General features: G+C 51.9%; 2 protein-coding genes across 9 annotated transcripts; one reads left to right on the plus strand and one right to left on the minus strand.

Moving 5' to 3' along the window:
- Window positions 1–145: 145 nt before the first annotated feature.
- Window positions 146–9560, minus strand: CERS2 (ceramide synthase 2). 4 transcript variants are annotated; one of them, XM_027056247.2, is made up of 11 exons: window positions 9437–9560; window positions 3986–4159; window positions 3379–3496; window positions 3061–3179; window positions 2790–2847; window positions 2634–2684; window positions 2322–2414; window positions 2004–2132; window positions 1673–1779; window positions 1412–1565; window positions 146–1233 (listed from the first exon to the last, which is right to left on the minus strand). In XM_027056247.2, exons 2-11 carry the CDS (start codon window positions 4156–4158, stop codon window positions 1093–1095), a joined length of 1143 nt encoding a protein of 380 aa, XP_026912048.1. In that variant the 5' UTR covers window position 4159; window positions 9437–9560; the 3' UTR covers window positions 146–1092. The 4 variants fall into 4 exon arrangements, with proteins under 4 accessions (XP_026912048.1, XP_026912049.1, XP_026912046.1 ...); XM_027056248.2 differs by lacking the exon at window positions 9437–9560 and adding an exon at window positions 8950–9100; XM_027056245.2 differs by lacking the exon at window positions 9437–9560 and adding an exon at window positions 8950–9084 and having other exon boundaries at window positions 3986–4202.
- A 4696-nt stretch (window positions 9561–14256) lies between these two features.
- ANXA9 (annexin A9) lies at window positions 14257–23874 on the plus strand. Of its 5 annotated transcripts, none has more exons than XM_015078043.3 (15): window positions 14257–14427; window positions 14741–14818; window positions 14936–15058; window positions 15548–15633; window positions 15816–15912; window positions 16486–16580; window positions 16784–16897; window positions 17118–17208; window positions 18163–18242; window positions 18427–18486; window positions 19026–19110; window positions 19253–19348; window positions 19432–19490; window positions 23137–23259; window positions 23496–23874. In XM_015078043.3, exons 4-15 carry the CDS (start codon window positions 15559–15561, stop codon window positions 23556–23558), a joined length of 1038 nt encoding a protein of 345 aa, XP_014933529.1. In that variant the 5' UTR covers window positions 14257–14427; window positions 14741–14818; window positions 14936–15058; window positions 15548–15558; the 3' UTR covers window positions 23559–23874. The 5 variants fall into 5 exon arrangements, with proteins under 5 accessions (XP_014933529.1, XP_053070756.1, XP_026912041.1 ...); XM_053214781.1 differs by having other exon boundaries at window positions 15552–15633; XM_027056240.2 differs by having other exon boundaries at window positions 14936–15036.
- The last annotated feature ends 153 nt before the right edge of the window (window positions 23875–24027 follow it).

Raw genomic sequence — 24027 nt, forward strand, 5'->3', positions numbered from 1 at the left:
CTTCTAGCTCTGGGTCTGTCTGGAACAGCACTGTTTCCCCCCCCACCCTTCCCAAGGTGCAGCTGTCATTAATCTCTTACCCTCCCTACCTTGGCTTTTTCTTATTTGCCATATGAAATTTAAAAATGAAAACATCACATAACCATGAGGAAGACTACCTTAGTTTATTTAGTTGATCCCCCTTCGCAGTTCCTGCTAGTCTCAGACACTTGTTGCCATGTTTTCATCTTTAATATATTTTAATTAAAAAACAAAACAAAACACCATTAACAGTACATTTTGGTCTGAAGTGGTCCCTCTGCTCAAATGCCAGGTGCTAGCTGTAATTCTGGCTTGAAAACCAAAACACCGAATGTTTAATAAATAAAAATTAGAACTAGTTGCCATTCTATTCCAAACCAGCTAGCCTAGGGAAAGAGGCCAGAGAAAGGAGGCAGTAAGATCTTGGACCTGTGACTAGAGAGAGCTGGCAGAGAAGTGACACGTAGACCGGCCGAACAGTCCCAGTGTGGCTCCTCCTTTTTGGCAGAGGTAGGGCAGGGGTCATATGTACCCTCCTACACTCAATTCATTTGTGTCTTTGGAGGGAAAAAAGTAAAAGCTCAGCTTTGGTTTCTGGCCCAAGTTAGGGAGCCTAGAAAGGTGAGCCTTGGTCCATCTTTGGCAGAATGAGGCCCACAGGTGGCACAGTAAGGCACGACCCTGGCTCTGGAGGTCAGGGGGTCAGAGGCAAACAGCTGGGGCCAAATTCTGAAGAATAAGGAATGTGAGTTGTAACCCCCACCCCCAGAGCTGAGGAAGGGCCTCAGAAACAACAGTACACCTTGAAAAAAAGAGAGGAAAAGAAGTCCGTCCCCCTCTAACAAAGGATGTACCAGCCTCCCCTCTACCTGGGGATTGGCTGGTTCGAATTTGGTTTAAAGGCAACTGGGTGACAAAGAAGCAGGGGGCTGGGACACAGAAGAACTTTCTCCTTGCTTTCTGCTTCCCAGCCCCCCTCCCCAGCCCCCAGGGCTCAAAGTGGCCCTGTGGGGAGGAGGGACTAGTTCCTTGGCTTTACCCATTAATCTGAGGGGCAGCAGGAACAATGGTTCAGTCATTCTTACGATGGTTGTTACTGATGACAGGGTGGCCGTTGGCTAGTGGCCGGCTCTTTGCTCCTCCCCCTGCTATAGCCTCCTCCCCCTCTGAGCTCTCGGTTTCTTCCGGGTCACTGCGTTCATCTTCTACCAGCTGTGGAAGGGATAAGAAGGGTTAGTCGCTGTCCTCAAACCCCCAAGAAATGCCTCTCTCAGCAGGCTTGTCCTGCTTTACCCAGGGCCCCACAGTAGTCTCTTAGCAGGTTGCTGGTACGGGAGGGAGTTTGGGCGGTTTCTAGAGTTGAAGGTAGTGGGGCCTACAGAGCATTCACCTTTCCAGTTATGAACTTGTGGGCCATGCGCAGAATGAAGTAAGCCCAGAAGACATGTAGCAGCTGTAGCACTCCCATCATGGAATTAAAGAAGTAGTAGCCAAAGAAGGCGGGGTAGAGCTCCAGTGGGTACACCACGGTGCAGTGCAAGATCCTGCAGTAGGAAAGTAGAGGGAATTGTAAACACACAGAGGAGGGGGCAGGGAGAGGCAAGACTCCTGATTCCTCGAGGACAGGAGTGTCCTCTGGCCTCCTACTCACCAGAAGGGCAGGATGACCAGTCGGGTGATGATGAAGACAATGGCGAAGACGATGAAGATGTTGTTGCAGGTGTTTTTCCATCCCGCATAGTTAAACATCTTGGCTGACTGCATAGATAGCCCCATCCATCATCACAGGCTCCTGACTCTCCCATATATGTTCATACACATGCTGGCTCTGTGCCCCCCGCTTCCTTGGTCCCAGGAACGTCAACAGCACCAGCACCACCACCACCACCACCACCACCACCCCCCCCTGCAAAAAAGGGAGAGGGATGGGAGAACCTGCACCAGAGTCTCTAGGTTTGAAGAAATGGCCCAGGAAGCCTGACCTCTAGCAGGTAGTCAGAAGAGTCATGAAGAGCCATGATCAGAGTCCCTGCTCGGATGTAATTGGCAAACCAGGAGAAGCTGATGAGGATGATGGTAGCCACGTGGTGGATGATCTGTTCCTTGAAATCCTGAAGGAAAGATGCAGGCTTCAGGGCACTATTAACTGTTCCCCAGCCCCCACTATTCCTACCTCCCCTTCCCCTTTGTGCCCCTCAACCCACAGCTCCATCCAAATACCCAGAAATCAAAGGGGGGGCTCTTCCTCCCAGGGTTTTATCTTGGTTCTTTAGGCTTAATGGCACAGCTCCCTGACCCACCTTACGCTTGACATCAGAGGCAATGCTGAAGAGCAGGGACCAGTAGAAAGAAAGTTCAATCATGTAGTACCAATACTGGGAAGGGATGGTGCTCTGGGAGAGCGGAGAGAAAGAAAGGTAAGGGGCCCTGGAGCAGCAGGTCCCAAGAGTCTCACCTGTCCAAACCCAGCCCTTCTAGCCCAAAGTGCTTTAGCACCACGACTCCAGTGCCTTCTGCCATGTGTTCCAGAGATCCTCTCTTCACGAGGGTGTGTGTGTCCTAGTCCTGTCCTACCTTGATGCTATACAATGAGTCAGGACCCCATTTCATACCTGTATGGGATATCCCTCCCAAACCTTCTTCATGTCATAGAACCAGGGTTTCTGCAGAGAGACAGTGAGAGGTTAAAAGAGGAGGGACCCAAGTTCTGTGGCCTCATCCCACCTTGCTAGAGAGCCTACTCCCACCTCCCATTAATCCCCACTCACATCCACAATGACGGCCATGCCAGCAATGAAAGCGATCAGATAAAAGGTGAATCTCCAGCTGCAAGAGGAAGCAGAAAGGACTGGAAGAGTGGCATAGCCCTCCAGCCACCCCCAAGTGCCCCCAGATATCCTCTCAATATCATTAATAACCAAATTCACCTGCTCACCTAGGTACAGCCTCTCCCCGCACAGGGCCATGGCCCACCCCTCCCAGCAAGATACATCAGAGCTTCCTCTGCCGCCCAGCTTCTCCTGCCCCAGCCTCCCCTACCTGGCTTCTCGGAACTTCTTGAGGAGACTGGGCCGGTCCTGGTTGCGGCGGCGCCGGAACCAGCGCTCTACCTGGCGGCCAGAGAGCCCGCTCTGCCGTGACAGGAGCTCTACCTCTGCCTGGGTGTCATGAGGAAGCCCCATTACCATTCGGCTTCGGCTCCCCCACCCTCTCGCCCTCTCCCAGTGAGAAGCTAGGTCGGCACCCCTGCCCTCTCCTCTCTTCACCCACCAGGGTTGGCCCTGCAGCCTGCCCCCTCCCCCTGCTCTCCCCCCCTTAGCACCCAGTGACTGCCAGGCTGGGGTCTGTGGCTCAAACCTGTTTGGGCTGCTTGCCACTGGTCAGGTAGAAATGCTCCAAGGTGGGGTTGGGAGGTGCCCGCAGCCGAGTTTTCTCCTTTATGTTCAGGAGGGCAGCCAGTGGGGTGGCCACGTAACTGAGGAAGGGATAGGAGTGAGAAGTGTCTGGCTCTCTGGAAGCACCTCAGTGTCTCAGTAGCCCCTACACTGGGAGGGGAAAGGACTGCAAGCTCAGGCAACTTTATCCTGGGCCTCAGTTTCCCAGCAACCCTCTCTCTGGCCTCCATGGGCTGCCCAGAGCTGACAAAGCTGCCTGTGTTCACAAGTGACCGGGCGGGAGCGGGGAGGGGGAGAACAAACGACCATTGAAGGAGAGGGCCTGGGGGTGCTGAACCCTCAGGAAGACAATGCTGCCTTTAGTGGGGGGCACACAGTAGGCAGGGATCAGTGGGGGGGTGCACAGTAGGCAGGGATCAGTGGGGGGGGCGCACAGTAGGCAGGGATTGGGGTGGCCAGAAGAGCGGGACCCAGCACCAATTAAACAGCAAGAGATGGACTTGAAATGCGAGAAATTTCACTGTGTCTGGCAGCCAAGGAAGGCATGGGGGTAGGGGCAGTATGCTCACAGCTCAAAGAAGTATCGAACGATGAGGAAGAGCAAGGCCAGGGGTAGTGTGATGTAGAGGTCTGAGGCTTTGGCATAGACACGTCCATCCCGGTCTTCTAGATCAGCCCAGGTTAAGTTCACAGGCAGCCACAGCCGTTCCCACCAGAAGTAGTCATACAGGGTCTGGAGCATCCTGAGTGAGGAGGGGGGAAGGGAGAGGGCATCACAGGGGGCAGCTATGGGGGAAAAGAGAGATGAAAGTTTCCATGGTGTAACAAAGGAGAAGGGGACAGAGATTCAAGCCCTGGATTCCGGTCCTGGCCAATGGCCTCGGACAAATCAGCTTCTTCATCTGCAACATGGTGCCTTTCCAGTTCTAACATTTACTGTTTTTAGCAACTGAAGGATGATGCTGACAACCCCCAGGAGTCCCAATTCTCTAGAACTAAGAACCTTGGGGTCTTCCGGTCATGTTGCTACCCCAGCACAGAGGACAGGCAGGATCTGGCCCTAGAGGCTGTAACCAACAATCTGAGTAAAGGAGGCACCCTCCCCCATCCCACTCTTCAGCTACCCCCTCCATCCCTCAAGCCAACCCACAGCTGGAAGCTTCCCTGTCAGGGAAGCCCTGAAAACAGATTGCAGGGCTGAGGCGAACCCTACCTCCTCCTTCCCTACAACCCATCCAGGTAACAGGTCCCTAGGGAAAATTAAGAGGCCGAAGTAAAGCAAAATGATGTCCCTAAAGGATGCTGAGCCCCAGGACAATCAGTGGACCTCAAACTATCACACACAAGATTAACACCCCATGCTGAGACATCCAATCCCAGCAAATAAGGCTGAAGAACTCTTAACTGAAGCCTCTTTTCAGAAATAAAGTGAAAGCAAGGCTGCAAAGGATCAGGGATTGGGGGACAGACCATGGTGACAGCAGACCAAGACATCTGGTGGGACTAGGAACTATTTCTTCCTAAGGCTCATCTAGAAAATAAAACCCTAACTAGTCTGCAGGGGAACAGCCATCACAAATACTCTCAGATAATAAAAGCTGTTGCTTCCTCCACCGCCCCACCTTTTCCTCCACTGTTAGAGAAAGGATCATCAGGGTGGTAGTGACCAACCACTTGGATACCAGAATGAGGGAGGATACAGACCTCCTTTGACGTATCCTACACAGCCACTGTCTGTGGCTCCGAGGGGGACAGCAGCTGCTTGGAGCTAAGAGCAAGATGGTCCTGAAGCATCAGTGATGCCGGTACCAACACAATACCTGGCAGTCCTGGGACTCAGCAATGAACGCCAGCAGGATGGCAAGGGCAGAAGTTTCCAGGCTCCCAGCCCTCATCCTCCCAGGAGGGAAGAGAGGTGGTGGTATTCAGGCTGGCCTCGGAATGAAGCGCTGACACAGAAGGAAGGTGGTCTCCTCCCACCCAGGGAGGGAAGAGAGTGGGGAGATTGTTCTCCACTGTGAATTGGACACCAGTTGGTGCCACTGGCTGAAGGCTGATCAGATCTCAGCTGAGCTGGGCTGGTCCTCCGGCTGCTCTTCCAACAGCTCCGCCCACACCCACCACAGAAGCACTTGCGAAATCCCTCTCAGCCTGTCACGGGTCATTATTCCAGCTCAAGGACTTTACCCTCTTGTCCCCACTCCTGGTCACTGCTCTCAGATGAAATCAGAGGTCAGCACTGACAATAAAGGAGCTTCAGCTTCACCTTCCCCCAATCTCTCTCTCTCTCTCTCACTCTCTCTCTCTCTCTCTCTCTCTCTCTCTCTCTCTCACACACACACACACACACATTTTCTCTCTCTCTCTCTCTCTCTCTCTCTCTCTCTCTCTCTCTCTCTCCAGGCCTCAGCTCCTGAGGGCATTCATTGCCCCTTCCCCCTCCACCTTAGCCAGAATAAATATTTAATCAGTTAAAGAGATGGAACCTTTTTGAACTGAACAAAATTAAACATAATTATCCACAGTGGAACTTTACCCACACGACCATGTGTACGACACACTTTTATCCCGGAGAAAAGATAGAGAAAATTTAATGGAGAGGGGGCAAGGTAAAAGGCCTAGATGTGCTAGCACATCTCTGGATCCTCCTTTCCACATTCTTAGCTTAGCTAGATTGGAGGTAGGGAAGTACACCTGACATGTCCCCTGACTGCTGTCTCTTAGAGCCCAACTTGTCATTCACTGAGATCTAAAGCCAAAGGTACAGAGAGGCCTGGAGATTGGGCCCCATCCCTACACTGGTCAGTGAAAACTGGCAGGAAGTTTCTCTTGTCAGGGACATTTTAAGGATTAAAGATTCAGAAGGCCGGCTGGGGTCCCAGAGGGTAGGAGTGGGGCCCCTCTCCCTGACTCCTGGGGTCCAGGAATGTCTTCTGCCAGTCTATCCCTCCAAAGAAAATGAGAAGCTGGGGAAGCTGGCAGAAAAAGTGTCAGAGAGTGGTCAAGGGCAATCACCAGGATAGTGCAACTATCTCAACCCCAGGACAAGATAGCACTCATCCCCTTCCCATCCCAAACAGGGAAAGCCAAAGAATATGGTGTGTCAGGAGCTCAGAGATGCAGATTCATGGGGGCTCTCTCACACTTGGCTTTCAGTCTTTCTGTGACCACAGCCTTCCCTTGTGGCCCAGCCTAGGACTTCCATTAGCAGAGGAATGCTACCCCCTCCCTGCCCACCCTTCCCCACCCTGGGCCTAGCCCAGCAGGGAGAAGCACCAGATTCAGCAGGGTCAGGACTTCTGACTCAACACGGGTTTGGGGGGGGGGGGGGGGAGTGAACAACAGGGGCTCCCAGCGCCCTGCTTACACACCCCCACAGAAGCAACAAGTCTGCTCCCAGAGGCAGCCCTGGTGGCTTCTTGGCACCAGCGCATCAAGCCAAGAAGGCAGGATATCTACTTGGCCTAGGGAGACAACCCTGCTTTTCCAGCAAGTTGGCCCTCAGGGTAGATACTTGATTTTCTGCTGGAGAAATCACACCTACAGATGTTTTTCCACTCACAGAATTTACTCCTGACACACACATGAAGAGATGATAGTGTGTGTATGCATCTGTGTGTGTCTCTCACATACATACACACATATACACACGCACACACACATACACACCTGCCTCAGAGACACAGATGCCACTTTCTGAGGCACAGGCTGGAAAGGGGCCAGCAGAGCAGGGATTTCATGGGCATTGGATTACCAGGAACTTGAACAGGGCTCTGCCCCACCCCCACCCTTTACCCCAACTCTGACTGACCCCTCCCACACACTCAGAGATGGATGAAAAGGGGCAGAGGGTACCCATGGGGGCTTGTAAACCCAGAACGCTTAGAGGGCAGAAGTTGGAGTTGGTGGGGAAGGGATGTCCGACTCAATGTGAAAAGTCTCTCTGGCTCTTAGAGTTTGGAGATATGATTGAGGAAAACAGGATCAGCAAAGGAGAGAGTGACAAACACAGGGTCCCACAGGCTTGAGGGACTACAAAAAAGCGGGAGGACCCAAATGGTCTTCCAGTTGAAAAGTCTCTTTTCAGGCAGCAACAGCACCTCAGGAACTAGATGAAGCCAACAGGAGGTGTGTCATTGTTCCAGGCCGCAGTGTAGGTCCCCAAATTTAGCTTGTCTAAGCTGCCCCGCTAGAGGCCCCAACACACCCAAATAGTGCATGTGACTACAGCCTCCAGGGGCAGGGAGAGGCAGGCAGGTTGAAGAGGCTGAGCCGGGCAGTGCTGTAAAGAATCAGTGGCCTGTGGCCAGTGACAGGGGAGAGAGGAGGCCGGCCCTCCCAGGGGGAAAGCCGTGCAAAGGCCCCAGTGAAGGGAGTGGACTGTAGGGTGCCAAGGGAGACAAGGAACTCTGTTTAGAACAGAGAGTGTGTGCAGGTCACTTTAAGATTAAGGCCAGGCCCGGAGACACAAAGCTGCAGACAAGTCCTTATCCCTAGAGCCCCACCACAAGTGCAGCTGGCCACCCACATTTAGATTAGGTGATCTGGACTTTGGTACGGGGGCAGCGACCCTTCCAGCACCGATGCGGGGTGACTGCCTGCTGGAGGCCTTCCCAGACTCAGCTCCCTCCTCCATTTCTCAGGGTCCCCAGAGTCCCCCTGACTACTGAGTCTAGCAACTCAAGTGACTTAAGCCCAGGTTTTGATGCCAGGGGCCTGGCTTGGGGAGAGAGAGAAACCCCCAAGCTCAGGCCAAAGATTAGCGCCACACACCTGCCATTAACCTACTTGCCAGAGAGCCTCCAGGCCGGTAATTAACAAGCTGTGGCCCAGAAAACCAGTTTCACCGGCAGCTTCCCCCCTCCCCACCCCTGCCACACACACCCCATAACGGTATAGGAGCCTTAGCCTTGGGGGGCCGGGGCAGACGCAAGAGCCACTCCTTCCTGTTTCCCGTTAAGCACATGGACGCTCTGACCTCCCTCCCGGAGCGGGCACTGAGGACCAGCCCGAGAAAAAGTCGGCACGACCCCCGTCTCCCTCCTACCCTGGCCGCGGGCCCGCCGCCAGCCCGGGGCGGCGGGGGGGGGAGACTCTCCTCCCCAACAAAGGGGCGCCGGCGGCTCGGGCCCTCCGCGAGCGGCTCCGGGTGCCTCCCTCCAGCCTCTACCTGTTGCCAGGAGGGCTGGCTTCTCCAGGCCCGGGGCACCCGGCCAGCCTGCCCTCCGGCGGCGCTGGGGGCCCGGCCGCTCCCGCGAGGCGCTCCGGCCCGCCCTGCCCCCGGCCCGCCGCCATGAGCACCCCGCGCACGCGCCCCCGCGCCCCGGGGCCGCCGTCCCCCGCCCCCAGCCCCGCTGCCCGGAGCTCGCGCCCCGGTGCCCCTGCCCCGGCCGCCCCCCCTGCCCCCTCCGCGGCCAGGGCCCTCTCCGCGGAGCCGCGTCGGAGCGGCCCCCACTTCTCCCAACTTTTCGGCGGCTGCTCCCCGCCCCTGCGCGCAGTGCCTGCGGCTCCCGGGCCGGGGTCCCCCACTCACTCGGCGGCGGCAGCGGCGTCGCGGGGCTGGCCGGGCCGGGAGCCGCTGCTCCGTGTCTCCGGGCGTCCGAGCTCCGCACCCCCCCCCCTCCGGACTGGCTCGGCTCGCTCCTCTCCTCCCCCTTCCGCCTGCCCGCCCGCCCGCTCCCTCCCTCCTTCCTCCTCCTCCCGCCGAGCCCTGCACGGCTGCGTCCGAGCCCAGCGCCGGAGAGCAAGGCCGCGGGCGGCCCAGGAACCGGGAGACTGGGCGTGGGCCTGCGGCCCGGCGACGGCAGGGGCAGGGGCGGGGAGGGAGAGCGGGCGGCGGGTCCCGGGCCTCTGCGCCCAGCCCCGCTCCCGCCGCCTCTTCCTCGGCCCTCGGACCCGTGCCCGCTGCGGTCGCCGCACCCCGGAGCAGCCCCCGAGCAGGGGAGGCAGGTGTGGGCCCGGCGGCCGCGCTGGGCTCTCCCCTCGGGGGCCAGACCCGCGAGATGCCCGCGAACCCGCACCTGCCGGCTCCCGACTGCGGTCGGCGACCTCAGCCCAGCTGCCCCCGACCAGTTGCCACCTTCCACCTCCCGCCGCACTGGGCAGCAGAGGGGGGAAGGTGCCTCGGCTTGGGGCGAGCCCCTCAGGCCGACCCAGGTGGCGGGCGCCGGTGATTCCTTACAGAGCCTGCGGCCCCTACGAAGTCCCCCGCTGCATCCCCGCCTTAAAACCCACGTTTCCGCCCAAGTGCGGTGAAACCTACCCGCCTGGACACACACCCCACTGTAGTGGACGCTCTGAAAGGGCCAACCCCCAACTTTTGTTTTGTAAAATGTATTTGACTTTGCAATCTGCACCATTTCCCCCTCTCCTGATTCACGTTTTAAAAATGTCCTTCCTGCTCTGGTAGAATTGATGTTTCAGGAAGATGCCACATGCTTATTATCCTGGAAAACTGACCTTGACTCCTAGCATCTCCTAGCATGGACAGAATGTGGCTAGGATGTGTTGAGAGATTTGCTTAAAGAGAGATCTAGAGTTTGAGCCACTAGAGGTAACTTCGTTTGGTTTGGTTTAATTTTTACCTTGGTGAAATGTTGGTGCTTTTATATTATCACAGTTAGAACCTCTGGCAATAATTTCGTTCATGGTTTATCTAGTCAAGTTCGGGTGTTTTAACAGCTGTGCTAGGAAGGAGAGTGGCCTCCCACCTATTCCAGTTGAGAGCTTGGCCCTCACTTGAGGCTCTGTCTTGGAGACTTGTGGAAGCAGGGGCTGATTTCCAAGCTATTTATTCATTTGCTCTTTGCAGTAGGACCCTCAGCGAATTCCTACCACTGGAGAAATGAGAACTATCAGCCCAACCCCTGGCCCACCTCTCACCGAACCAGCCCCCAGTGGGCTCTTCTGCAGTTTTTTAGCCCAGGCCTGCCTGATTTTCCAGATCCCAGCAAGCCCTCCAGGCCTGTCTTCCTTTGCCCCAGGCTGAATTCCTCCCTGACCCTTACCCCTTACATCTTTTTACCTCCCTGTACCCTCTCCCTCTGCCTTCCAATCCAGAATTCCCTCTACCTTTCTTGAGAGTCCTCCCCAGATTCCTCTGTGCTACACACCCACAGGCCCTTTTCCAGCTGGGTGCAGTGTCTCTTGTTTGGGCTCCAGCTAACCTTTGGGTGTCTCTCTACCTCCTCACACCTTGTACTATTTGGTTCCCTTTCTGTAGCTTCTGAACCCTTTTCTCAAGCAGTTTTCCTAGATGCCATGTTTCTCCAAAGGTGCCCACAAGACTTTATTTTATTTATTTGAGAGAGAGAGAGAGAGAGAGGGCGTGTGAGTGGGGTAGAAGGGCAGAGGAAGTGAGAGAATCCTAAGCAGGCTCCACACTCAGCGCAGAGCCCTATGCGGAGCTCCAACCCACAACCCAGGGATCATGACCCCAGCGGGGACATCAAGAGTCCGACACTCAACCAACTGAGCCACCCAGGTGCCCCCCACCCACCCCCACCCCCGCCAGGCACAAGACGGTTTAAATGATTGCTCAGAGAACCGAAGACCGAAGACCGTTGAACCTTTTTAAGATAGCAGTGGGCAGGGGAAGTTTGGGGGCAGGAGTTGGATAGTCAAGGCCTGAGAAATAAAGATAAGAGGGTGTATCACTCCCCCAGGAAACAAAAGAGAAGGTGGATGGAGGAGGGGGCAGTGGCTGTGGGCAGCATTAGAATGATGTTACCCCGTCTGGTCAACAGAGCGGGGGCACGCACACTCCTGCCTTGACTGGACCAGGAGATTTTGATCACTACCTTTCTGACCCATCCCCCAGTGCCCAGGGCAGACATGGCCACACCCACAGTGCCCCAAGCTGCCTGCCCTGATGTGACTCACTTCCTCTATATGGGCTGGTGAGGTGTCCTGAGGCAGAGGACACCAGGCCTTCAGCCTGGGATTTAAGTATCTGGGCAGGCTTCTAGGAAAGAAGAGACATGGACTCCAGTCGAAGAAAGTCAACCTGACCCAGGTCAGACTGGCTTGTGCAACACAGAAGCCTATTTGGGTAAAGGAGTAGAGCTTGGCCACCATGTAAGCAGAGGAATTCAGGTGCCAGGAGTTCTGGGGAGAAAAGGTTTCATAACAAGAGGAAAAATAACCAGGAGGAATTTCTATGTGTTCTGAAATTAGGCAATGCAAGGATTTTGCAGAAAAGCAATATGGAGTTGGAGTTGAACCAATATTCATGAGTCAACAGCTGAGTCTCTATATATTACTGCTTATCCCCTATATATTCCACTAAGAGGGGCCCCAAATCAGCCATGCCCTCATCTAAGTGATGAAGAAAACACAGGAGAAGTTGGGAGACCTGGATCTTGTTCCAAGCCATGGCCCTTGGGAAGTCACTCCACCTCCTGAATCAGTAACAAGAGGGGGGTAGGCTAATCACCTCCAACAACCCCTCCTCTCTGAAATTCTAAAAGTTGAGAGCATGGGGGTGAAAAGTGGTTAGTAAATCTAAAAACAACCTCGATCTGACCCTGGAATTGAACAAAACAAAACGCCAGGACCAAAGGAGTGAGATTCCAGCAAGTTTCAGTGGAGCAGTTGTAAATGCATTTCACACACTCCCTCCTTGAACTTCTGGGCCACGAGGACTACTCTTCCACCATGTGGCTCGGGTTTGGCCTGCATTCTTCAAATATGGGGTTCAGCCTTGCTCATCTGCCAGGAATCCCTTGCAGAATTTTGGACTGGGGAAACAAAAGCCCTCTCTCTCCCTTCATCTTCCTCTAAGCCTACTTGGAACATGTGCCCAGAAGAGACACATGGGCAGAGAAGGGTAGAGAAGGTCAAAGACATGGGACCAGAGCTGCAAAGCCACTGTATGGCGGTAACCCAGACTAGGAAGTCTCCTGCAAGTGTCTTGAGGTCTCAGGGTGTGCAGGGGTGGGGGTGGGGGGGTGCCGGTGTCTGCTGGAGGCTCTTCTTTTGATCCTGCCTGCCCACCAAGTCCACCTAGGAACCTGGTGTCCTCCAGAGACTCCACTTCCCAACAAGTGAGCAAACGGAGCCCCTGGAGATCTGTGGGCGGAGCCAGTGCCTTGGAGACCTCTAGTGGCCACTAGGGGGCTCCCGGCTCCCGGTGGCTTCTAATGCCCTCCTGTGGCCAGATTGAAGATTGGCAAGATAGAAGTTGCAGCAGAGAGCCAAGACTGGACTCCTAAGGGAGACAAGTTAACAAAAACAGTTACCATTATAAAATAACATTATAGCAATATTTATTGTTTTTTTAAATGTTTATTTTTTTTGAGAGAGAGAGAGGCACAGAGTGTGAGCAGGGGAGGGGCAGAGAGAAAGGGCGACACAGAATCTGAAGCAGGCTCCAGGCTCTGAGCACAGAGCGTGAGGTGGGGGTCGAACCCACGAGCTGTGAGATCATGACCTGAGCCGAAGTCGGACACTCAACCGACTGAGCCACCCAGGCGCCCCTCAATATTTATTGTTATGTATTGGTTAACATTTTGACATGTGTACCTACTGCTTTGTGCAGCAGCCCTCTTCTAAAGTGCTCTACATGTATTTATTTAATTCTCACAATAGCTTATAATATAAACACTATTATTACCTCTTGTTTCAACAATGAGGAAACCAAGCACAGAAGGGTTGAAATAATTGCCCAGGTCACACAGCAGACTGGAATTCTAGTCTAAGAAGTCTGTCTTGGGGCGTCTCAGTGGCTCAGTCGGTTGAGTATCAGATTTCGGCTCAGGTCATGATCTCACTGTTTGTAGCTTGGAGCCCCGTGCCTCACTCCCATTGCGCTCTGTGCTGACCGCTCAGATCCTGGAGCCTGCTTTGGATTCTGTGTCTCCCTCTCTCTGCCCCTTCCCCTCTCACTCTCTCTGTCTCTTGAAAATGAACAAATGTAATAAAACAAGTTAAAATTTAAAAAATAGTAATAATAAAATAAAAAATAAATAAAATAAAATAAAATAAAAAAGAAAATGAACAAACGTCAAAAAAAAAAAAAATCATCTAAGAAGTCTGACTCCAGGACCTTTGCTTATAATCACCATGCTGAAACTGAGTCCAATTTTCCAGGTTTCCAAGGAATTACAGAATGCTCAGTTAAATCACAATTTCAGATAAACCACAAATAATTTGTTGACATAAATATCTCCCATGAAACAGTTGGGTCAGACTTAATACCAACAAATTATTTGTTGTTTACCTGAAATTCTAATTTAACTGGGTATCCTGTATTTTTAGTAAGTCTGGCAGCCTTGTTTTACAAGGCATTTTTCTCTGCCAAATGACATCACACATATTACCTAATTTAATCCTCCCTGTAAGCCTATTCTCAGATGTCTAGGATGTCCCCTCCATACACTTCTCCCAATATTCCCATTTTTAAAAATGTTTTTAATGTGCCCAGCCCCTGCTTGACCTATCTAGGGAGGCAGGAAGGAAACAGCTCCTAGATAGACCCCAGGGAGCTGACTGGGAGTTAGTTTCCAGTGACTGCCTGCTCAGGAGTCCCCCAGGCTCCCCAAGGCTGTTTACCTGCTGTTCCCTGCAGTGACGACTTTGACCCCAGCTGCCGGGGTTGCATCACTTACCATCTCTGGCAGCCAAAAGGCAACAGAAGCAATCTAAGACACAGGGACCCAGGGAGCCTCTCCCATCTCCCTGTTGCCTTTTGGGAGTATGATGCTCTTGTCCACAGGGAACACCCTTTGCATTTTTCTCTCTTGACTCTGCTGATCTGTTCCCCACCCTCTAATACCTGTGTTCTTCCTTCCCCACAGACATAAACAGTCCCCTGGCCCTTCCCAGTCAGGCTGGCTGGCTCTGATAAGGCAGTAGTAGTCAGGGACTTTGGGGGTTAGGAACCCCTCTGGGGTGCAGGCTGGGGTGCCCTGCTGGTATGTGCCCCAACAGGTTTTTCTCTATCAGCCTCAAAATCAGCCTAGAGCCTGTCTGACTTGTCCCCCCAGAGAGCTGGAGCCAGAGGCAGAGCCAGGTCAGAAGCTGGATTTAGAGACTAGGTTTTTACGGTCCCTCTTGGCCCCACAGGGAGAGCAAGGCACAAGGCCTCTTGTGTCTTCTCAACTGCTGAGAGGCTGAGAGGCTGAGCAGGCCTCCGTGGGCTGAGGCCGGAGCCCCTGGGAGGAAAGATGCTCTGTGGGGAGGGGTTTACACGGGGGACCAGGTACAGCTTGGTCCTCTCCCACATTTGGGAGGGGCCAGAGCTAGAGGCGACAGCTGAGCTGGGCTGCCAGGGAGGTCATCTGACTGGCTGCCCGGCCTGGGCTGACACGCCCCTTCTCCTCTAGCAGGCCACACAGAAGCTGGTGTCCACACAGGCAGCCGCCAGGCTGTGACGACTGCCACCTCGCCTCCAGCACCTCTGGGTAAGCACCGGAACCTGGGCCTTCGTGTTGAAGGAGGTGGGGAAATCTGGATGATCCCATGGGAGAGGGAGAAAGGAGTTTTCCTTTTCTAGTGTGGGTGCTTCCTCCCTTGTCTAGGCACCCAAGTGCCCGCAAGAACACATATATACATCAGCTCAGAGAGTGCACCTGCTTACCTAAAGATCCCTGCCAGAGACGCCAAGGGTGAAAGGCCAAAGGTGAAAGGCCGGTGGCAGGCAGGTAGCCTGGGGGGCAGGGAACAGGGGCTGACTTGTGGGTTGGGGCTGAAGGTAGGAGGTGTTTTAGGAGTTGTTATCTCCCACCCCACATACTTAAACCTACCACCTTGCCTCACCTCCCCTGCGCCACCCCAGGAACACCTAGCCAGTCTACGGGAAGGAAAGGATGTGGCTCTCAGAAGGGGGTCATGCACCTGAGTCCAAAGTTTGGGAGCCATGGAGTCAGGGAGGGTTTGTTGAGGGCTAGCTCCAGCAGCATTCCTGACCAGTCCTTGCTTCCTGAAGGAGGGGTGAGAGCTGGGAAAGAAGGGGGCTCCCCTCCTACCCTTCCACTTGTGCTCTCAAAGCTGCCAAGCAAGTCGATACTCTCTTTTTCTGCAAAAGGGGAAAGAAAGCATGGGAGGTGAGCCCCGGGGTCTGGGGGTCATAAAGAGGCCCAAAGGGCCAGGAGGCTCTCCTCAGTTGGCTCCCATTTCCCTCCCTGGCATAGCCAGTGACACCATGTCTGTGACCAGTGGGAAGACAAGACCATCCCTGACCCAGGAGATCCTCAGCCACCTGGGCCTTGCCAACAAGGTAGGGGCTGTAATGGTTGGAATCATTGTTGGTGTATCAACTGCAGGGCGATGAGAGGATGGGGGACAGGAAAAGGGAGAGCAGGCTCTGAGACCCTGCCAAGGGCTGGGTTAAGGCCCTGGGGTAAGCGTGCACAGACCTGCGATGCTCCCCCCAACCCCTCACCCCTCGTGCTCTTATAGACTGCAGCGTGGGGGACCCTGGGCACCCTCAGGACATTCTTGAGCTTCAGCGTGGACAAGGATGTGCAGAGGCTGCTGAGGGCAATTGCAAGCCAAGGTGAGCCCTTCTCCCTCTGCACCTGGGGCTCTTCCCTACAGGAACCAGTCTGCAGACCAAGAAGGAGCCAGGAAGGAGGAAGTGATGTTGTTCAATAAACGTTTGTGGAATGCCTTAATTCTTGTCCGTCAAGTACCGTGGTGGGTGTGTGGTTCCTATTCTCAGGACACTGCCATGAGGTAAGGCTTATTTCCATTTTACAGATGAAGAAACAGTGAGACAAAGGGGCTGGCCCGAGGTCACACAGCTCACGAAGGCAGGGCCGGGCCGGGACTCTAATCCAAGTCTGTGATCCCCAGAGCCATCTCTCCCCCAGCACACCAGGCCACCTACACTTAATTCGGGGCCAGGTTCACATGCCATTTTGGCATCTTATTCGCATCTTCTCGAGGCCAAATGGAAGTTGGGGTGACGCAGCCCCTGCCCCTGTCTTTCATGGCCCTTTCCTAGATTTCCATCTCTCCTCCTCTGGAGGCTTCCAGCGTGAGGAGGAAGGGGATTCCCCCCCCCCCCCCCACCAAAGACTCAGCTGGGTTGTGACCAGCTGATGGCCTAGCCCTCACCTCTGTTCAGGTGTGGACCGCAGCGCCATTGTGGGCGTGCTGACCAATCGGAGTAGGGAACAAAGACAGCTCATCTCTCAAGCCTTCCAGGAGTGCACCCAACAGGTGAGGCCACTGACTTCCCAGGAGCAGTGGACTGGGGTGAGAGGCCCCCCCCGAAATCTTGGGGTGCAGCAGTACCAGCTGGAGGGGGGGTGGCTGGTGCTTCTGGCCTTAGATAAAAGCCAGCCAGATATTCCAAATATCCCCCGCGCCTCAGGGACCTCCCCCTCATATCTTCTCCTCTGCCATGGGGCCATTTATCACAGGACCTGGTGAAGTCCTTGCAGGCAGCACTCTCTGGCAACCTCGAGAGGATGGTGATGGCTTTGCTGCAGCCTGCAGCCCATTTCGATGCCCAGGAATTGAGGACAGCTCTGAAGGTACCGGAAGAGGCTCTCTGGGTTTCTAGGAAATGAGGACACCATTGAAGGGAGGAAAGGGTTCACTGCCTGGCCTTTGCCCACTCCAGAGGTGTCCACTTGGCAGAGGCCCCCTTTAAACAACCCATATTGACCCTTAGAAGGACAAGGGGTCATCCTCTGCTCTCTGCCATACTGCTGACATGGCCCAGTCTCAGAGTGGCCTCCCAATTTCCCACAGAACCCAGGTTCCACTGAGGATGTGGCTGTGGAAATTCTTGCTACCCGAAGCCCACCCCAGCTGCAAGAGTGCCTGACAGTCTACAAACATAGTAAGAGCACGTAAGGAACATGGAGTGGGGGTGGGGTGGGTGACAGCTTAGGTGAGCCCTCTTGGAACCTGTCTGCCTCAGAGCTTTTCCCTTGGGGTCTCTCCCCCCACCCACCCTTACCGGCTCTCAGTCTCCCCAGGGTAAGAGCCAGATGTGATCATTAAAGAAAGAGAAGCAGTGATTAACCATCTTAGTCTGGGGCCCCAGGGCGGATCCCAAGGTAATGACAATGTTGGGCGCTATGACAGCCCCAAGGGTGCCCATGTCATCTTCTCAACCCCTTCCTGATTCTGCCATCATATCACATCCCAGACTGAATGGAACCTTGCTACAGCTGAGGTGGGGGGGGGTACTTCTCCCTAAGTCATGAGTGTTACCCCTCAGGCCCTTGCTTGGCTGCCACATGGCTCACCCACTAATTGCTGACTGGCCTTTTCTCACCATCTTAGCAAGCCCCCCCCTTTTTCTTGCTTTCCCCAATTTTCCTTTGATGTCCATTCTTGTCCTGTCTTAATCCCTCTCTTACCTCTTTCACTTCTTGCTTCTTTCTTTTCCCCTTCTCTTTTGTCTTTCACATCTTCACATCTTTCCTCCCGGATCACTTCTCTGTGCCGCCAGTGAGAGGACCGGGCCCTAGCCATCTGGCCTCATAATGTAGGTTTCCCTATCCCCCTTGACTACCTGGCTACTACTTGAATCACAGACACCTCCTGCCCAGGGCAGGTTGGCTCCTGGAGATAAGGCTACTCCACTAAGTAGGGCATGGGTTACTCACAGTTTAGGGATGTTTTCAGGGTACCCACGATGGTGCTTCTGCCTTACATCCTGGGAACTACCGGCCATCAAGCTACCCCAAGCAGGGGCTGGCAGTAGGCACAGTGGGTTGGGCATTTGACAGAATATCTACACTGGAAAAAATTGGGAGGATTCAGAGAGCTCCTGACCCTACCCCAGATTTCCAGTTGGAGGTGGAGAAGGACATCAAATCTGAGACCAGTGGCATCTTGCGGGACCTGCTCCTGGCCCTGGCTAAGGTGAGGGGGACTGGCCTGCAGAGGAGGGAGTTATACTGCCAGGGAAGGGGCTGGGGTGGGGTGGGGAGCATTGCAATGGTATAATTAAGGAGAGAAGGCTTTGGGAGGAGAACAGGCTGGGGTCAGTTTGCCTGGAGATAAAAAGCTACCCCTCAAAGAGTCCTCCTGAGAGAGTTTCTCATAGGGGGCCCGTGAGAGCTATTCTGGAATCATTGACTACAACCTGGTGGAGGACGATGTCCAGGTGAGCAGGGGTGAGGAGTCTGCACAGCCACGCATGTAAGACACCCTCCCCCACCATATCCTAGAGCCAGTGACCTATGTACCCACTTGTCCTGCAGACCTCTCCTTGCCTGGGGGAAGGAGTCCTTAGTGACATGTGAGGACATGACCTGTTGGGTAGTAACCATCTGAAGCCTTTTCACTCTTTTAGCCTCTGACTCCTGAACTCCCAGGAAGTGAGCCCCTCACGGATGACCATTCTCTTGGGCATTTGGGTGGGGGAACCCTCCTCACACCTTTCCTTGTAGATCATTGAATTCCTTGAGTGCCAGGATTTCCCCAAATTGGGGAACTGAGCTGTCAGGGCAGAGCCTCTGTCTTAGCTCTATTCCTTTTTGTTTGCTTGTTTTAACCATAAATAAAAGCAACTACTTTACACTTTCAAATAAGCATTTCTACTCTGAATCCTGTTCCCATCATCATGATGATGGATTCTGGAAACATCACAACCGTGGCTCCCCAGCCCCCAAACAAGGATCCTGATTTACTCCTCCCTCCCAGGCATTAAAGCAGGCTGAAGGGCCCGGCACAGAGGGCACATGGGTCATAATATTCACGCAGAGAAATCCTGAACACCTTGTCCGAGGTACACACGGGACGTCTGGTCCTCCCAGCTTACTCTAATGATGAGCTTTGGCTGAGGAAGGTGGGGAGGGCTCATCCTTCTCTGTGATAATCACCCCCTGCTCTCATTTATCTTTCTGACTACTTCCCACACACACCACAAGTGTTCGATCAGTACCAGCGGTGCAGTGGGCACGAGCTAGAGAAGACCATCCAGAACATTTTCCACGGAGATGACCAGGCGGCTCTGCTCAGCCTAGGTAGGACCTGCTCAGGACATGTGGGGTAGGGTGCTCACCTGGCATGGGGAGCCATCTCCCCACTGTTCTCTCCTTGCTTGCAGTCTCCGTGATCAAGAACACACCGCTGTACTTTGCTGATAAACTCCATCAAGCCCTCCAGGTGAGACGGACACTTCTTTTCCCTCCCTTTAGAACAAAAACCGGGGTGGGGTGGCAGGGAGGACAACTTCTGGGCAACAGAGAGGAAGTTTCACGCTTTTGCTAATGTAACAATCTCATATTTGTTTTATAATCATAAAGCCGCTCTCTTTTCCTAGGTTTACTAACTGTCTTGTCAATAGCAGAGGATTGAGCTGTGGTTAGAGCTAAATTAGTCGAAGCAAAAGAGCACTAAGGCTAAAATTTTGGCCTAATTGGGTGTTAGATGGCCAAACATAGATATAAATTTGCTCTATAAGACAGCATCTTGTCCAATTTCAGTGGTGGCCAGAATAATGATGGTGATAATGCTAGCAAGAATGGTGACAAGAGCCAGCATTTCTTGGGTGCTCATTGTGTCCCAGAGCCTATGCTGAGCTTGTGACACACATTTCAATTAATCTTCATGGCCACATTCCATCCCTGTTTTATAGATGAAAAAATTGAGGTACAGAGAGGCTAAGTTCTTTGCCCAAGCTCACACAGCTAATAAATCATACAGGCTTCCTACAAAACACATATGTTAACACATAACACTGTATGTTAACTCTACTGGAATTTAAACACAATTAAACACACATGCACACACACAATGGTCCCAGAGGACATTTAACTGCCATGTGTCAAATCATAGTCTATACCATAGGTGTTGGTCTATACTATAAGCTATACCATAAGAGTTCTTAGCATCCAGGACCACCTTTTCCACTCTGGTCGGACTTTGTTCCATATTATCCACACTTAAGTTGGTGATGTTGGTTTGAGTAATTTAATAAACAGAATCCAATCATTCTACTCACTGAGCTAGGTCTCCTATTAGTATAAATGTCCCCTGAAACCTATAAATAAAAAAACTCACCCCAATTCTTAAGAAGATAAAAGCAGTTATCATTTTGGTAGATGGCATAGCTTCATGAGGACTGTTTGAGAAACCATCATGCCTTATTGACAGCTATTCAAAAGACAGTACGTATATGCCCTTATTTTATCATCAATGGAGATTTCCATTGTATTTATCCCATGAAGTCTGTACTATTGTATTGAGCCAACACTAAGACCGATTTGAAGAGTTGTGGTTATCTGTCTAAATTCTTGTTATAAAAACAAATTTGAATCCTAGCAGTAAATGATTGTAATGTATTTAGACTATAGGACCCATACTCTTGGATGTAAATGCCAGGTTGACCCTTAGAAGTAGAAGTCAAAAAATAATATAGGCCTGTTTTTCTGAAAACTTTTTTATTTTTTATTTTTTTTTTAATTTTAAGTTTATTTATTTATTTTGATAGAGAAAGTACAAGTCGGGGAGGGGCAGAGAGAGGGAGAGAGAGAATCCCAAGCAAGCTCTGCACTGTCAGCATGGAGCTTGATGCGGGGCTCAAACCCACGAATCGTGAGATCATGACCTGTGCTGAAGTCAGATGCCTAACCGACTGAGCCACCCAGGTGCCCTGAAAACTTTTTTTAAAAAGGAAAAACTCAATCAGATGCTTCTATCTTATTCTCTTATGAGAAATATGTGAAAACATAGATTGTGACAAATATTTATTCAGAGAAGTGACCTTCAGTGAAGGCTGATTCAGGAAAATTTGGACCAATATGAACCATACAATGAATTTTCATTAAAAGATCCTAGAGAGGGGGCAGGCACCTTGGTGGCTCAGTCGGTTAAGCGTCTGACTTCAGCTCAGGTGATGATCTCATGTTTTGTGGGCTCAAGCCCACCGTTGGGCTCTGTGCTGACAGATGGGAGTCTGGATCCTGCTTCCGATTCTGTGTTCCCTCTCTCTGCCCCTCCCCTGCTCCTGCTCTGTCTCTCAAAAATAAATAAATCAACATTAAAAAGAAAAGAAAAAACACAATCCTTTATCATAATACAAAATTGGTGATATATGAAATTTAAGATAAAGTAGCTACTAGGCACACTGACAATGAGATCATGAGTCCAGATGAAATATGGCATCCTGTTGTTACTTCCTCATTTTCCTTTCTATTTTTTTCATGGGAACTTATGATCTGTGTTGATGCCATAAGTATGGGTGTCAGGCAGTTCTGGGAAGGGTCTTATGAGTCAAGCAACAGGAAACTCTGGGAAAGGGGCTCATAGGAAATAGTGACCGCACCAGTGCACATTTTTTATTTAGAAATCTGTCATGGTTACACATTTATTATAATCAGTTATAATTCAATTTGATACTGTATTGTACCTCTGTTATTTCTAAACAGAATCCTCCATTACCTTCTTTAACCAAAAGGCAGGAGGCTTGGTACAGGTTTAGGAGGAAGAGAGTGATGCTGAACCCCAGGGGTCCAACCAGGAGAAACTGGTAGATACAGATGAGGATGTGAGGTGGCCCTGGGAGGTCAGGATTCAAACCGGAAGGCACATGACCCTGCTCCCTATCAGAACCCCATCAATTCAGTTTGGGGATAGGCTGGGTATATGCTCCTTGGACATTCACTAAATTGGAAGTTATAAAGTTCCTGGTTTTCATGCTGTAAGTCTTTATAGGTAGCAAGTCTTTCCTATCTTTTTTATATTTTTATATTTTTCATTTTTCCAAGTCTGGGTTTATTTCAAAATTATAAAGATTTATATGTTATTTTTTATTACATATAATAGCACATATAATACAATTATATGGATTTTATTACTTTATATGTATTTTGTTACATAAAATACAAATACTTATTACATATAATAAGCAATTTTTAGCTTAAAGTAAAAACTTTCACATTTAAAGTTTAAAAAAAAAATATTGGGAAAAAATTAGAAAAAAAAGGGGGGTTGGGTGCCTGGGTGGCTCAGTTGGTTAAGTGTCTGACTTTAGCTCAGGTCACCATCTCATGGCTTGTGAGTTCAAGCCCCACATCGGGCTCTATGCTGACAGCTCAGAGCCTGGAGCCTGCTTCAGATTCTGTGTCTCCCTCTCTCTCTGCCCTCCCCCACTACACTCTGTCTCTGTCTCTCAAAAATAAATAAACATTAAAAAAAATTTTTTTTAATAAATAAAGCACGTACCAGCTAATGCACCAATACTTCCAAGGGTGTAAAACGCTGCGAAAAGCTTTATGCCACCAGGAAACCACAGCAATCCAGTTGCACAGATGGAGAAGAAAATGCTGCACGCGAATCGAATGAGAAACCATTTCAATCTGGTGCTGAAACTAAGGAACGAGGAATCCGGGACCTGTGTGGTCAGGCCCTGCTCCTGGGAGTCCTGGCGGCTCAGGACCTTCTCCCCGGCCCCGCTCCCCTGCAGCTTCTGATTTTTTTTTTTTTTTTTTTTTGTCCGTGCCTTTGGGGCTGCTCACCACTGAACTCTTGAGGAATGAGACTCTAAGCTAGAGGCCTGGCCAGGAACGGTGGGTACACGGCCAGAACAACACCTACCCCAACTGCTCCCAGAGACTCCTCTTTCCTGCTGCATCATCTTCCACGAGGATGGACAAAGAGACAAATTTTGCTCCTAGATAATGCACACATCTCTTTTCCCTGCACTCACACCTTGCTTCCCCTTTCTAGAGTAATTTACCTTGCCGTCCAGTCTCTGCTCTGTGAGAATCTTACTACCAACCTCTCTCCATTCTGTTTCACTCTCTACCAGGACATGGGGCCCAATTACCAAGTCCTGATGCGCATCCTTATCTCTCGAAGTGAGACTGACCTTCTAAGCATCAGAGCTGAGTTCAAAAAGAAATTTGGGAAGTCCCTCTACTCTTCTCTCCAGGTGAGACTTGGCTAGTTCTTGACCTGGAGCCTCAAAGCTTCGCCCCTCACTGCCACTCTGCCCTCACTGCACACGGCAGAGTGTATTTACGCCCTTGGAGAACTCATGAGTCTTTGGTTAATTTAGTACAGAAATCTTGACATCAGATAGTTGTGGGCCAGCACAAGGGAGGAAACAGAGTGCCTGGGCCATGGTGGCAGTGGGGTCTTTCTAACACTTGACTCTCTTGTCTACAGGATGCAGTGAAAGGGGACTGCCAGTCTGCCCTACTAGCCCTGTGCAGGGCTGAAGACCTTTGAGACCTCCCTGCCCTCCCTGCCCCACCACAGACATTCAAGGATATGAGATCCCCATGTTTGGCTGGGCCTGCAGGAAACCAGCTGGGCTCCAAATAAGATAACCCTTCACTGAACACCACATGCTCCAGCTTCTTGTGGAGGCTAGAATTTGAAGTTTCTTTCAAGTCCCTTAATTTCTTCATCTCAAAGTGAGGTCTATATGTGGGTCCCCTAGCTCTGTCCTGGGTATAGACATCTCTTTGATGGTTTCTGCCCTATTCATCCTTCCAGTACCCTGGCCAGAACATCTCACTGATTCTTGAATTCTTTTGGCAAACCTCGCTGTTGTTTGTGTGCCCTGATTAGAGTTTGGGTGGAGCAGGACATGGGCTGGGAGGAGGTCTTGAAGTTGGAGGTGCCTTTGATGTGCACTTGCATATGCAACAGGGATCCTGTTTGACACTCCAGTGCTGCAGTAAGCAATAAGCCC

Source organism: Acinonyx jubatus, chromosome C1 (assembly GCF_027475565.1).
Source record: "Acinonyx jubatus isolate Ajub_Pintada_27869175 chromosome C1, VMU_Ajub_asm_v1.0, whole genome shotgun sequence".
In the NCBI taxonomy this organism is placed as follows: Eukaryota; Metazoa; Chordata; class Mammalia; order Carnivora; family Felidae; genus Acinonyx; species Acinonyx jubatus.

What these genes read in the sequence shown, in the direction of transcription:
- CERS2 (XM_027056247.2), bottom strand. Translation starts at nt 4,158, where the DNA reads ATGCTCCAGACCCTGTATGACTACTTCTGGTGGGAACGGCTGTGGCTG. An exon ending in GGGAGGGATATCCCATACAG is followed by an intron (nt 2,415 to 2,633) that starts GTATGAAATGGG and finishes CCGCTCTCCCAG; the next exon opens with AGCACCATCCCTTCCCAGTA. An exon ending in ACAAGTTCATAACTGGAAAG is followed by an intron (nt 1,234 to 1,411) that starts GTGAATGCTCTG and finishes TCCCTTCCACAG; the next exon opens with CTGGTAGAAGATGAACGCAG.
- ANXA9 (XM_015078043.3), top strand. Translation starts at nt 15,559, where the DNA reads ATGTCTGTGACCAGTGGGAAGACAAGACCATCCCTGACCCAGGAGATC. An exon ending in CCTGACAGTCTACAAACATA is followed by an intron (nt 17,209 to 18,162) that starts GTAAGAGCACGT and finishes ACCCTACCCCAG; the next exon opens with ATTTCCAGTTGGAGGTGGAG. An exon ending in TGGTGGAGGACGATGTCCAG is followed by an intron (nt 18,487 to 19,025) that starts GTGAGCAGGGGT and finishes CCTCCCTCCCAG; the next exon opens with GCATTAAAGCAGGCTGAAGG.